Here is a 15,369-nt window from a genome sequence, read left to right as displayed (position 1 = left end):
GCACCCCTTCTCCTGGCGCAGCCCCTCCCTCCTCCAACTCTTCCTTCTCCTCCGTAGAGCTTGGCGAAGCCTGCAGGAATACCACAAGCTCCACCACCACGCCGTCGTGCTGCCGGAGTTCTCCCTCAACTTCTCCTCTCCCCTTGCTGGATCAAGAAGGAGAAGACGTCCCCGGGCTGTACGTGTGTTGAACGCGGAGGCACCGTCCGTTCGGCGCTAGATCGGATCTACCGCGATTTGAATCGCCGCGAGTACGATCCATCAATCGCGTTCTTGTAACGCTTCTGCTTAGCGATCTTCAAGGATATGAAGATGCACTCCCTCTCTCTCGTTGCTAGCATCTCCTAGATTGATCTTGGTGACATGTAGGAATTTTTTTGAATTATTGCTACGTTCCCCAACACGGGGTTAGTCATCCTTGCTTGACCGCCTTGGTGGAATTGAGCGGACAAAGGAGATGATGGTGATGGAGGTTAGATTACGTGAGCTCCAAGGTCGTCGAAGTGTGGAATGTAACAGGGGAAGAGGCTGTAACATCCCCAAACTTTCTAATTTTTTGAATTAACGTAAACTTGGGAAGGATTGTCTTGGTATCAAATTTGAAGAGGATTTTAGGATTTTGAGTTTGAATATTAAGACATGGAGAATAAAAGGACTTCCCCATGCTTCCATTTGAAATTTTCTTTGCTTCTTCAAAGTATCCAGACCCAATCTCAACTCCAACAATAGTTGGAAGGTTTGAATATTTTTTTGGACTTTGAATTAATGTATGCCTTAAATATTAAAAGATTATATTCCAATTGAAAACTTAGAGAGAGGAAGTACCAAGGATTCCTCAAATATTAATTGGGGTTGAGTGATTTGGAGTTCAATTGTATTTTGCTATTTAAACCCTATAGCTGATTTAACGCTATTTTATAAGGCTTCTGATAGCCTTTGTTTCCAGAAGGATGTTTTTGTAATATATTTAGGTCGGGAAATATTTGTTGTAATCATTAACTTTGTGAGTTCTTTTAAAGTATTTGTTGGAATTTTTAGAACTGAAATAGATGTATTAGAGGTTATATTCAATTCCTATTTTGTTTAACAAAATTTAGGAAAATAATTTCAACAGTAAGGGGCCGAGCCCTCTACTGTGCACAGTGCAACACCATGGCCTAGCCCACAAGCCGAAGTGGTACGCAGCTAAAACGAGGCATGCATGATATGTACCGCTTATAGTGATACGTGTCGGTGGAAATTGGCCGCATGCGTCTCGACGAGGGCCCGAGCGCAATTGTTTTCAGAAGGTTTGAGAAGCTCTCACCCGGTTTTGGGAAGCTCTCTGGCCAGGTTCCCCCCAGTTATTTTTCTTTTGATTTTAGTTTTTAGTTTTTTCTTTTATGTTTTTTTGCAGATTTTTTAATGGTTTTCTGTTTATTTTTACCCCTTTTGAAATTGATATACTATCATATTTTCGTTTAAAATTAATGTTTTATAAAAATTTATGACATTTTCCAAATTAATGAACTATTAAAATTCGTGAATAAATTTTAGTGTCCATTTTTACAACTTCCTGAACATTCTTTGAATTCCTGAACAGTTTTAGAATTCATGAACATCTTAAAATTTGTGTTCATTTTTTGAAATGATGAACATTTTTAAATTTGCAAACATTTTTCCCCATTTGTTAATATTTTGACAAAATTTTGGTTTTCCTGAAATTTGTGAAAAACAAATTCGTGAAGATTTTTGAATATTTTTAATTAGAAAATCAATTGAACAAAAACAAATGTGAAAAAACTGGCATTGTGGCTGCCATGGGCTGGCGCACCGGGCAAACTATCTTGCCTGGGATCATGAACGTAAATAATGGTATAGTAAAAATAATGGGTGTTTTTCTTTCTTTCTTTCTTTCGTGGAGATGCTTTTCAGACACGGCGGATTGGAAAGGCTGCCAGCCATTTATTATCCCACCACTGACAACAACATGCAGTCCCGACGCTTGCAGCAGCTCATGCAGTGACTGGTATAACCAGAGGGGAAGGGCGAAATGCAAAGAAGGTGCCAAGTGTGACTCAGTGTCCTACTGTGTTCCCGACGGCTGCAACTGTACGTTGTGCGGAGATTTCAACTATCCGCCCATGGGTCCTATGAAGAAAGTGATATTGACGACCTATGATGTGTAGTTTTTTGCAAGCATATATATGGTGTGTAAGTCACATGAGCATAAAACACAATGACTGTGCGTGCATCTTTGATCATACAGGGTTTTTGTTACTGGAATATGATTCAAAATATTTGTGTTTCCAAAAGGTATCGCAACCGAGGACCCTTTATAAATTAATGTATTTCACTTACTTTGCAAAAAGGAGGATCCCCAATTTGTTTTGAGGATCTTAGAGAGAGCGGACACGAGCAAGATGGGCCCAAACGAATGCCCGGGGATGATTTGGGCTGAAGCTGGGGCTTTCACTTTTCAGTTTGGTTTGGGCTGAAGCTGGTGGATCGGGTCAGATGAAACGAAAGAGAGGTTCGGTTTACTTTGGGCCGAGGCTTCTCCGTCAGAAGCAATTGGAAACAGTGGACGGGCGAGGTCGCGAGGGTCCGCCGCCGGCGCCGGCCAGAAGTCCCTCGCCCACCGTCCCCAGCCGTCTCTCCGTCGCCCCACAAACAGAGGCGACAGAGACGGTGTTGCTGAACGAGCTAGCGATCCTGTCAGCTGGACCGTTGCGCCAAGGGGTTCTTCTGCATCGCCGAATCCTGCACTATGTAGATAACGAAATTATCGACTAACCCAGCAGGTTAATTTTCCTCCAAACCCCATCTCTTAGCATTTCTTCTTACTCTGTAGGTAACGCAGAAAAAGGGACTCCCAACTCTCAGGTGTGCCCGAAATTCCTCGACTTAGCTGCCTCCGTAGGAGAACAAAAGGCACATGCTCATTGCCAGTAGCTTTGCACATGGTGGTTAACGGGAAAGGTCCGGTAAACTTCTCACTGAAGCATGCTCGTAATCGTGATTGTCAAACTGGACAAGGAACTAGTACATGTACATGTAGCAAGAATCAGTTTTTACGGGGTTCAGAAAAAAACAGAGGATGCATATCTGTTTTTTTCTTCTTCTCATATATCGCTTTCCTTGTGGGCTGAGACAAGCTTGAACACTACAGGGGTGGCATCTTGATTGTCTGGTCATTGGTTTCACCTTTTACGGTGCAAATCTGGTTAAGTCGTGCCTTTTTATCAATTCTGAAAAGGAAACACCGTTGGATAAACGACAATAGATGTATATGAATAATAAGCACCAGCCTGTTTATTCCATGGGCGTGCAAAACTAGCCCACCCGGTACAAAGTGAGCGGGCGATACTGGCAACAAGGGCCCACCCAAATCCAAATACAGATAATAACAACTGAAGTCTATAATATACTGCTCAGCTGAGCGTTGTACAGGAGGAGCAAACAAGAAGTGTTGTGGCGTATCCACGGAACAGCAAATTGCTAACAACAGGTGCCAGTTCGGATCCTATACTTGGACCACAAAGCTAATGCAACACTGGTAAGAATAATAACAATGACTAAGACAACTAACTCGGCTTGCGAGTTAAACATATGAAGGTGAAATCGACAGGGAGCTGAATTTAGGTGAATATACATCCTCTTGGTGGAAAGGTAAAGCCACATCCAAGAAAAAACATCAGCATTCTAAATTGCCGCAAACTCCAGCTTTATTACAGAGTAATGATTCTTGTTCAACAAGCACAAATCTTAAGCTGCCGAGGATCCCCGGCTAGCTTTACATTACATGAAAAGAAGGAAACAACACCACAAGGGCGGTAGGGAGCAACAAGTTGGCAACGACAACTTACAGGAAAGAAAGTAAAGAGATATGAGAAAAATCATCCAGAAACAACAATTGTGAAACAAATAATGAACCAAACAAACCTCCTGCGAGCAGGCAGAGTGGGAAAACAGAGTGATCACTCACTCGTATTTCACTGCAACCTTGATCTGATTGGATCCTTGGTGCTTCTCATTCAGTGTCTTTAGTTGCTCCACTGCACGGTGCATTGCACGGTTGCCTTTCGGACCTTCAAGCTGCACCTCTTTAAGGCTTGCCAAATTCTCCATGCCTTCCACTTTCCTAGACTCGCTGCGACGAATTTTCAAATAGAGTGTCTCGAGCTTTGTCATTGTGTTTTCCTCAAATTGAAGAACTTCCATACCTTCATCATCGAAGACCAGGGACAGGTACTCGAGTGCCGGAAAGGTGTGGGCACTTTTTGCAACCAGCTCTTTACCCTTGTAGAACGTGTCCATGCGTAAGTACTTCAGCTTGGGCAGCTGACATATTGGGCCGAATAGTTGGTCATCAACAAAGTATGTCCAACAAAAGCACATCTCAACAAGATTATTGAGTGAACTGACCCACTCGGGCAATCTGTCAATGCCAGCGTAAATGCTAAGATACTGTAGGAGCCGCGGCGCTGGGTTGATGCCATGTAGAAAGTTCAATACATTCTCGTCCGGACAATATGGGCCATCACTTCGATGAATGATGAGGCACCGGAGGGAATACAACTTGCTCAGGGACTCGGCTAGATTTTGACAAACTTCCTCATAGAGGGTATTATTTGACGTCCATGATTAGACGTAACTCTCTCAACTGTTGCAGTTCACCGAGCCCTTTTGCGGCATCAGCATCACCTCCAAAAGTTACTGCATTCGCCATCCGCAGTGCCTTCATCCTACCCAGGCCCCTGCGTGCAATCCAAGACTTTTGGTAAATGTATTCCTTGTGGTACATTTGCAGGTGTTCCAGTTTCTCTAGATTTGACACAGTTGCCGGTAAATCTGTAAGCTTTGTATCACGAACATCAAGTGTCTCTAAATTCTCTAGCTCACCGACTTCTTCAGGCATGTTTCCGATATTTGTACCTTTCATGCTCAAGAACCTTAGCAGGTACATCCGGCAGACATGCCTCAGATGCTTGTCTTCAATGCCCATGCAGTCTTCCAGATCAAGTACCCTGAGCAGGCTGAACTCGTCCAGACGATCAAGCACCTGTTTTTGACCTTTGAGGTCAAACATGCTCAGTGATCGGACATGCTCCATCTTCAGCCCCTCAATGCCATTCTTCCTATCATGTGATGCTGCAATTTTATTGGATGGAGGGTCCACGGGTGCTAAATCTTCTCCGCCATGAATGGCCAAGCGACGAATGCTACCGTACGACATACCTTCGTATGGGCCACCTACTAGGCTAGCAAAGTTAGCCTCCAGGGATTTGGACACCATGACCTCAAGTACCATGTCGTGTACCCGGCACCTCTCCTCCCTCCCATCGTAGTTAGTGACTATATCATCAGCCCGATCAATCATGCTCCTACTCACCAACTCGTTGTAGTAGGCTTCTGCAACCTCCATTAAGGTCAAACCCCGCTCAGCAACCAGTCCTTCTGCGATCCATCTCTTCAAGAGCCGATTCTTGGCGAATATATAATCCTCGGGGAAAATACTAAGGTACATCATGCAACCCTTGAGATAATAGTGCAGGTGGTTATAGCTGAGAGTAACAATCTGCTTCATCCCCTCAAGGGTTGGGTGGCTCTCCATCTGAGAACCAATCGACCTGCGAACTCTTTCCCACATATCTTTGCTCTCTGATGATTTATAGCTCGCCAAGAGGCCCGCAATGCTAACAATTGCCATGGGCAGCCCACCACATTTTTTCAAAATTTTGCCCATTTCCTCTTCCAGATCACTGTGGATGAGGGGAATCCTTGGAACCAAATACTCTACTCAGGAACAACTTCTTGGAGTCTTCAGCATTAAGGGGATCGATCCGATAAATGCAATCTTCAGCATCGCTGCATGCTTTGGCTACAGTCTCTATCCGGGTGGTAACAATGATCCTGCTGCCGTTCTTGTGGTCTGGCAACATGGATATGATTGCGTCCAATGTTGCTACTGTCCATACATCATCTACCATAATGAGGTACCTGTTTTATCATAGGAATTCAAAAGTTAATTACTCTCATATAACCAAGGTTAGACAATAGTGAAACTTGTGGCACCCCCGTCATGATAAAGACCATCTATATAATAGAGAAAAGTATGTTTTTAGTTCTTCAAGTTTCCAAAAAGTATAGACTTGGTCCCTCAAGTTTTTTTGGTATACATTTAGTCCCTCAAGTCTCAAAACCGGATAACTTTGGTCCTAAACCAGATTTTAAACATGTTGACCGGGTTTGACCGCCACAAAATCGCCTGATGAACAGTAAATTCAGAAATAACTTCAAAAAAAAAAATCTGATTTTTTGTGGATCCTATATGCTTACATGCGCAAGGTGCGACCAAATTTTTGTGGTGTTTCGACACTCGACGAGCACATGACAAAAAAAAGAACAAAAACATCTAACCGGTGAACAGTAAATTCAAAAAATATTAAAAAAAATTCTGAAATTATTTGGGGTCCAATATGCTTACACACGCAAGGCGCAACCAAAATTTTGTCATGAAATGACATCGGACGGGCTCTAGCAAAACAAAACAAATTTTGGCTATTCTTTTTGCCCAAAAAATTGTTTTTTTTGCCACGAGCTCCTCGAGTGTCGAAAGACCACAATTTTTTGGTCGCACCTTGAGAATGTAAGCATATTAGACCCCAAAAACTTTCAGATTTTTTTGAGTTGGTATAAATTTGCTTTGAATTTACTGTTCATCGGACGTAGATATTTTTGGTTTCTTTTGCCACAAGCTCCTCGAGTGTCAAAAGAGCACGAAAATTTGGTCACCCATTGCGCATGTAATCATATTGGATCTAAAAAAAAATCAGATTTTTTGAAGTTTTTTGATATTTGTTTTTGAATTTACTGTTCACCGGGCGGTTTTGTGGCGGTCAAACCCGGTCAACGTGCTCAAAATCTGGTTTAGAACCAAACTTATCTGTTTTGAGACTTGAGGGACCAAATATATACCAAAAATCTTGAGGACCAAGTCTATACTTTTTGAAAAATTGGGGGACCAAAAACTTACTTTTCTTTAATTGATAACGTAAGATTTATATGCTACAAAAATTATATCATTGTATTTCTACTCGAAAGAGGATTCCTACCATATAATTTTTGGAACATATATATTTTATATTTTATTAGTTAATGTTACGGTCAAAGTTTGACACTAAATGCGAGGCAGACCAATAAATCTGGACACCACCCCACCGTCTACTTTAGGTGATATTAACTTTGGGTCGTCGAATGAAATGAAATATGCGTATATTTTTTGTGTACATGAACCGATCGTACGAGATGAATATTTGTGTAAGTGTGTGATCGGCTATCGAGCCATATATCGTTATGCCACAACTTTCTGCATGCACATATTGCATATATGTGTGATACCGGTCAAATAGCTCCATGTTTTCTTTTTTTAGGTAACATAAATGGGACAAAATGTTGATTCGTCGATGTTTTATCAAATTTCTATCACACTCAATTTTGTCATTTTTAGCAAAGGTCATGCCAAAAAAATAATTGTGGCCCCATTTCATCCTAATTAATTTTGTTATATCTTAAAGGTATTAGAGCAACTCCAACGCAGTGACCCAAACGGACACGGATTTTGTCCGCTTTTTGTCCGTTTGGGTCATCTGTCCGCCTAGCGGACATGCAGCGAACAAGCCATGTACCCAACGCGCAGCACAAAAGCGGACAACTCCTCACGCCGTCCCTCCTCTGCAGGCTCCCCGCGTCACCGGTGCCGGCCGGCAACTCCTCGCGCCGCCCCTCCTCTCCTCCTCGCCCCCCTCCTCTCTCCCGTCGCGCTGCCAGGCCCTGAGCCATTCCTGCATCAGATCCGGAGGTGTCTACCTCAACGGCTTCCAGTTCGCCGCCGTCAAGGACACCGCGGCAGAGCAGCGATCTCTCTCATGGGGCGCGCTGAGAGTATTGATGGGGGTGAATCTGGATGGGGAGTCGGCGACGGCTCCTCGCAAGGATCCCCTGCCCCGCGAGATCTTTTCTCTGGTCGCGTCTCCTCTGCTGCAGCCACCCCGAGCTCTCCGGAGAGGTGGCGGCGCGAAAGAAGGAGGGCCGGCCGCTCGCGCCGCCGTCCGGGCCTCGAGCCCCAGGAGGAGCGGCTGAGCGCGTGGAGGAGCCCTGCGAGCGAGCGCCTGGACACGAGCTCCAGCGGCAGTGCCACCGATTGCTCCACTGTGGGCGACGGGATGACGGCAGGCGCGCTGACGGTGGAGGGCTGGAGGTGGCGAGCTGCGCCGGTGACCTTGCTGCGGCGTGTTGTGGAGGCAGAAGTCGCAGTCGCTGATACATGGGACTAGGGGCGGACACGAGCGGACGACAATGGTCGACGAGAGCGTCCGCTTCTGTCCACTCCGTACCCATTTGTTTCCATATTTGGGCCAAGTTTGGGTCGGAGAGGACAATAGACGGACAGTCGGCGGACTCGCGCGTCCGTTTGGGTCGCCCCGTTGGGCCAAGTTTTTTGTTCGGATGACCCAAACAGACAAAATGGGTTGCTGGGTTGGAGTTGCTCTTAGTCGAACACGCAGAAGTCGCCATATTTCCTGGAAGTACGTTGGAACGAGTTATAGGATTTTGCCGAGAAAGTTACGGTGCGAATGGGTGACAGGAAGATATGTTGTATGTGTCGTAAATGCAAAAACATGATGATGTACACAAGGCCTCTGGCACTTTGCATCATCACTCAATGATTTATGGTTTCATGGCTGGTTATACGTGGTGGAGAAGTCATGGTCAGGAGGATGAGGGGTCAGATGAAAAACCTGGACATGGAGAGTCGGAAGAAGAAGGGATGGAGAACCAAGAGGCCGGACATGAAGAGGCTAGCCGGGCATGAACAGGCCGAAGTAGACACGAGAAGCACGGGGGACATGTTGTCGAGAATGGTCCACGGCCCCTCATGTGCTAGAGTTGAGGGCAACCCTTACGCTACTCCCGACCCTTGCTTTCATCGAGCCACGCCGGTGGAGCTTCCTCTACCCATGGAGGGTCGATGCGTGCCATCGCTTCATCGAGCCACGCCGGCGGAGCTTCCTCTACCCATGCCGCCTCGTCGTCTCACGTTGTTGAGGAGGAAGAGGAAGAAGGAAATGAGGATGAAGAGGAAGAGAAGCAAGGCGACGAAGGAGGCGATGAGGAGGAGGAGTACGATGATGATGACGGACCTCCATCGACTCAGCCAACCCAGGAGACGAGAGGGAAAGTTCCGAAGAAGGACTGGCAGAGTCCATCCCCGTTTTAGAGAACACCTACTCGTCGTCGCACGAAGAAGCCGAACGAAGGCCGCTCGAAGCGAAACGAGGAGCCTACCGCCAAGAGGGGGAGGAGCAAGTGATATGGTCGTGTTGGTGATGTCGCTTAGTTCAACTAGTAGTGAACAAGAATTTGTATGCTATGTCCGTGATGTTGATTTGCTACTTTTTATGTTGAACTTATTTGATATGTTCGTTTGATACCTATCTATAATGTTGATTTGATCTATTTGGTCTTGATTTGCTACCTACAGTGTCTGAGATCGTCATATCTCTGACGGTAGGGTCTCAAAGCCTACTGCCGCAAACTCTGGCGGTAGGATACCCTACCGCAGAAATTGGTGCAGTCTCCATCACGGAAACATGGGGCGCGCAGTGCGTTAGGTGTGATACCCTACCGCAGAAAAATGCGAATTCCCCGTCACAGAGGCGCCGCGCGCGCAGGGCCTCGCACACCCCCTACCGCCGATGTCTGTGGCGGTAGCCTTAGCTACCCTACCGCCTTCATCTATGGCGGTATGGCCGTTACGCCATGTCACCACCCAATAGGGGTGGTTAACGGCGGCTGGCGTTAAGCTACCGCCAAATGGTCCGGTGGTAGGATGAACAACCCTACCGCCATTGTCCCAGGCAGTAGGCAAAGGGTCAGATCTCGAAATTCTTTCGAACCGAGGTCAAAACATGAAAATTAGCCGCCACAGTCCCATTGATCAACGGTCGTGCAAGCCGCCGACCTAGAGAGAGCCAGACCTAGGTGCAGAGGAACCACCCAAACCGACAAGCAGGCAACTCCCCTAGACCACTAGACCGCGCGAGCGCTGTGCTGTCCATCACATTCGCGTCTCTCCGCCATCCCCCGGTCACGGTCACGGAACACCGGTCGAGGTACGAGTGAGGGAGGAGTCGGCGGGGCTAGGGATTCTCCCAAGCCGCCCGCGCGGGAGCATGAGAGGATAAGCTCCATCATTCTCCCAACAGTTTGAGGAAGTGATTGGCGAGTTGGGTAAAATACAACTTTTGACTTGCTTGCTCATGCTCACCCGTCAAGATTGATTTCGGATCATTCATTGAGCAAAAGTAACTTGATGATGTTGTATACATGAGACGAGTCTGAGACAAATCTAATGCGTGTGCACATGGGTATAAAATTAGGACGTCGATAACTCCCGACCGTTCGGTCTGGGAGAGCCCCAGACCGAACGAGTCGTTCGGCACGAGGGTTCCCCCCTCACGAACGCTTTCGTTCGGGAGGAGAGATGGAAATCACGAACACCCTCCTACAGGGCCTTGCCTTTTTTAATGTAAAACAAAAAGAAAGAAGCCCAATAGCAAAAAAGAAGAAGCCCAGATTTTTTTTCTTTTTTCGGTGACAAATAAAAAAGACTAGTTTTTGATGTAGTACAAAAAAATGTCATCAACTTTAGAAGCAAAAAAGAAGAAGCCCAATATTTGATTCCTAAGAAAAAGCATGGCAAAAAATTCAAAAATACCATGGCAAAAAGTAATTCCCGTGATGCATACGGTAATAATCGCCATGGTCCCGTACAACTAGATTATACAAAAAGTTAAACAAATTTTTTGCCATGTGACTATCAGTATTTACCATGGTAGAAATAGTGTACATTTTACCATGGCAAAACTAAAGTAAATTTGCCATGAGAATAAATTAAAAATTGGCATCGCTACACGAGTTAAAATACCATGCTACATTGTATAATTTGCCATGTTCTGGAAATGTAAATTTACCATCATATTTGAATTAAGATTGCCATGGAAAAATGTAAAATTTCCATGGCAAATAAAAAGTAAAATTGCCATGGCAATAAAAGTTAAAAATATTTGCCATGGCGACTTATGTAAATTTTCCATGACAAAATAAGATAAATTTGCCATGGCAAAAATAAAGTAAAAATTGCCATGGCAATAAAATTTAAAAATTGCCATGGCGATTTAGGTAAATTTGTCGTGTTAATTAAGGTAAATTTGCCATGGCAAAAATAAAGTAAAAATTGCCATGGCAATAGAAGTTAAAAATTGCCATGGCGATTTAGGTAAAATTGCCGTGTCATTTAATGTAAATTTGCTATGGCAAAAAGAATTAAAAATTGCCATGGCAATAAAAATTGGCATGGCAAATAAAAAGTAAAATTTCCCTGCTATGGCAAAAGTAAAAAATTGCCATGGCAAGTAATAAGTTAATTTGCCATGACAATTTGCCATGGCAAAAGTAAAAGATTGCCATGGCAATTTTTACTTTTGCCATGGCATGTAATAAGTTAATTTCCCTGCTATGGCAATTTTTACTTTTGCCATGGCATGTAATAAGTTAATTTGCCATGGCAAGTAAAAAAGAAAAGTTGCCACGAGCAAAAGTAAAAGTAAATAAGTTGTCATGTATGTAAAAAAAGGAAAAATGCCATGTATGTAAAGGTAAAAGAATTTGCCGTGGCAAAAACAAGGTAAAGTTGTCATGGCTGTGAAGTAAATTTGTCATGGCTATAAAACTAAATTTAGCAGGGCTATAAATTAAAAATTGCCATGGTTATAAAACTAAACTTGCCATGTTGAAAAAAGAAATAATTCTGTCATGCCTTTTGTTACAAACGTTTGACATGGTCCATGCACTGAAAATGCCATGATGCATAAAATAAATTTGCCGTGGACAATTGTAAAAATTTGACATGAAACATTGTTGTCTTGGCAAATTGATTTTTATTTACCATATTAATTTACCAACAATATCAGTTTGCACATGGCAAAATCTAGGAGGGAAAATGTTCCTTTAACAATTGTGTGCTATAAAAGGGTTTTGCTCCCTAGAAAAATATGTAGATGGTACATGGTGATTGTAGTTACGTTTTGAAAGTGGACATGTCCAAAAACTGCCATGGGTAATGGAACGAACTTGCAAAAAATGTGTCATCAAACCAAACATGCCATGTGTTATTAGAAGCAAACATTTTTTTTCACTACGTTTACATGAGCCCATAGACCAAAGAATTAAGAAATTGTCAAAAAAAAGAAACTTTTTCCATGGGATAAAAACATAGCTACAAACCAGAGAACACAAACATAAAAAAGTCAAGGCAAAACACACACACACACACACACGAAACACAAAACACAAACACATCTATGCCAAAACACATCATGGCAAAATTGTGTATATTAAAACATATCATGATGCAAAAGACACTACTTGCCGTTATGTTGAAAAACACTTCATGATGACACGCTTGTTTGTTTAGAGTTGCCATCAAAGTTGGATAAAAAAAGGTTCCGGTTTGCAATCGAAGTTGCCATGAGTGTACTATAACAAATGTCACCCCCAAGACAAATACGTCATGACCATGAGACCAAGTTTCAATTTGTAAGAAATTGCCAGCATTTCAATTTAACGATTCCCACCCAAATACTAAAAATGATGTTGCCATGCTACATGGCAAAATGGCCATGATGAAGATCCGTTTTCGCCTCAAAATTACCATGGACATAAAAAAACATTTCAACAAATTTCATGTCCTGTGACAACATACATGCACTAAGCACTAAATGTTCATGGCAAATCCATTACCAAAATTTCCATGGCTGCAACAAAATGATGCTGCCGGGCTACATGGCAAAATGGCCATGATATACATCTATTTTCGCCCCAAAATTGCCATGGACCTAAAATATACAAAACATTTCAACAAATACCATGTGCTGTGACAGCCTATGCACTAGCCACTAAAATGTTCATGGCAACTCCACTACAAAAAGTTGCCATGGCTGCAAACAAAATACACATTATCCACTACAATTTCATGGCAAAAACCACTACACAGATTGCCATGGCTGCAAAAATACACAATCCACTGCAACTTCAGCCAAAATGAAGACCGTTATGGGAGAGGAATCGAGCAGAAAATCTCACCAATGTCTATGACGAGGTACAGCCAGTCGACCGGCGCGCGATACGGAGCTGGATCCCCGCGAGGTACAGGGAGAAGGAGCAGAGCGCTCATCGGTGAAGGGAGCGCGCCGTTGATGTGGGGCTCTGGTCCGTCGCTTCCGTCGGCGAAACCGGCGCTTGTGTGTGGGGCGGAGCCGGAGAGCTCGCCGGGGCTCCTCCAAGCGCGGCTGCCACAGGCCGGCCATGCTCCTCCACACAAGGGCGTCGCGCGAACTGCGTAGCTCCTCGTCGCGCCGTTGTCGTTGATGCGCGCGGCGGAGGCGTTGACTATCGGGCAGGGAGATGGTGGAGGGAGGCGGCGGCGCTGAGTTGCGCTGCGGCGGCCGGACGTGTCGTGGGGGATGGAGCCGGCCTCGCTGATCTGCGATGCGGCGGCCGGACGTGCCGCGATGGGGCAGCGACGCTGAGCTGCGCTGCGGCAGTGGGGCGGCGGCTATGGCTGGCGAGCGGTGGTGAGAGAGCGCAGGGAGAGAGCAGAGCGGTGGGAGGGGAAGGGATAAGGCTCATGATAGAGAAAGTGAGGCGTTCGCTATGGGTGGATCAGATCCCGAACGTTTTTTCCGTGACGTGGCGTTCCAGCCTGCTTTAATATTCATAAAGAAAATCTAACGACACTAGACGCGTTCGGACTCAAAATGTCAAAAATCAGACATTCGGTAGTTATTGATTCCGTAAAATTAAAACGAAAATGCTGGACCTACGCAACCATCTACGAACGTTTACGTAACCTGGCAAACTAATCTCCCCCGACTTCCAATCCAAATCCTCCACGTGAGCGTGCCCGTAGATACAACCCGTAAATCCACTACGTAACCCTTCGTGAGTCGTATTTAGGTGGTATTTGGTTCTCTAGTTCTAAGACTTTTTCTAGTTCCTATAACTTTTTAAAAAAGACTCTTAAGGAGGTGCTTCTAAGGACTTTTAGCAAAAAGTTCTAAAAAAGTCCTCTCTGTTTGGTTTGCTAGGGACTTTTAGGGACTTTTTTTAGTCCAACACAAAAAAGTCCCTGGAACCAAACACCCCCTTAGTCTCAAGTTAAAATACATCGGGCCAATCGAAATGAGCAGTAAGTGTCATTTCGTCCCAATGATTTAGTCTCTAGGATGTTTTATGTAATCCAGATTCGTCCACCAGATGAGTGGCTTACGCTTTCTTTTCTTTCATTAATTAATTAATGTGAGAACTCGTAGAAAAATTAATCTTATTTGATAGACAGACTGATATACTAAAAATAAAAAAGACAAACCGACAGATAGATGATATGAAAAGATAGTTTGTGTGTTTGTGTTCTCAATTTTTTTTTTAAAAAATTGGGTGTTTTTTTTAGGTTAAAATTGGGTGTGTTTTATACGTACCTCTTTCCCTCGAGAACCGTGTTGAGCTTGTTGGTGAGGTCGCGAACATCCATGCCGTCGATGCCGTTTAGGGGGTTGTTATGCCCACGCTATGTTTCTTCCTTGATTACAGATACAAGATTGGAATACAAAGGAATGAAGAAGACAGTCAAAGGGGAAAGTGTTCTGTTCTTCCACGACCTCTCCTCTGTTCTTTCCACCTACTTATCCCCATCCGTGTCGATGGTTTCTCCTCGCTGGACGCCTTGCTGGGCACGCCAGGCCCTGTCCAGCTGGCGACTGCTTCGAGAGGCCTTGGGCCGTCTTCCTGGGTTGGGCCACCACATAACATTCCCCACCCTTGCGGCGCGGCTTGACCCCAAGCCAGCAGAGTAGGAAATCGCTGATGCAACAGAAAGGCTTCCTCCCACGAGTCGTGATCTGTAGAACGGTCTGCCCAACGTACCTTGATACAAGGTATGATCTTCCCTCCACGCTGAATGAGTCTTGTTTGCACTACCGCCGCTGGTTGAAGAAGACATAGTGGCTTCGGGGTCGCTAAACTGATATCTGGTTCGGCCGTTACTTTGGGAGGCACTTGCTTCTTCAATTGCGAGACATGGACCACATTGTGAATCCTGGAGCTAGATGGTAGATCAAGTTTGTATGCAACCTCCCCAATCCGGCTTAGTACTGTATAGGGCCTGTAGAACTTCAAGGACAGTTTCTGATTGCGACGAGCAGTGAGGGAATTTTGCAGGTAAGGTTGGACTTTGAGAAAAACCTGGTCGCCCACCTTGAAGGAGCG

General features: G+C 44.7%; 1 protein-coding gene across 1 annotated transcript; it reads right to left on the bottom strand.

Moving 5' to 3' along the window:
- Positions 1 to 3,963: 3,963 nt before the first annotated feature.
- LOC109785387 (disease resistance protein PIK6-NP-like) lies at positions 3,964 to 5,831 on the bottom strand. The gene is made up of 2 exons (XM_020343987.2): positions 4,687 to 5,831; positions 3,964 to 4,577 (listed from the first exon to the last, which is right to left on the bottom strand). Exons 1-2 carry the CDS (start codon positions 5,726 to 5,728, stop codon positions 3,964 to 3,966), a joined length of 1,656 nt encoding a protein of 551 aa, XP_020199576.2. The 5' UTR covers positions 5,729 to 5,831.
- Between the last annotated feature and the right edge of the window lie 9,538 nt (positions 5,832 to 15,369).

This window comes from Aegilops tauschii, chromosome 2 (genome assembly GCF_002575655.3).
Source record: "Aegilops tauschii subsp. strangulata cultivar AL8/78 chromosome 2, Aet v6.0, whole genome shotgun sequence".
Classification (NCBI taxonomy): Eukaryota; Viridiplantae; Streptophyta; class Magnoliopsida; order Poales; family Poaceae; genus Aegilops; species Aegilops tauschii.
Note: the sequence above shows the minus strand (reverse complement) of the source record. Positions and strands in the feature narration are given on the sequence as shown.

Excerpts from the sequence above, each read along its gene's own strand:
- LOC109785387 (XM_020343987.2), bottom strand. The coding sequence starts at position 5,728 with ATGGGCAAAATTTTGAAAAAATGTGGTGGGCTGCCCATGGCAATTGTT. Across the intron at positions 4,578-4,686 it reads GAATGCAGTAACTTTTGGAG|CCGAGTCCCTGAGCAAGTTG; the intron begins GTGATGCTGATG and ends GTCAAAATCTAG.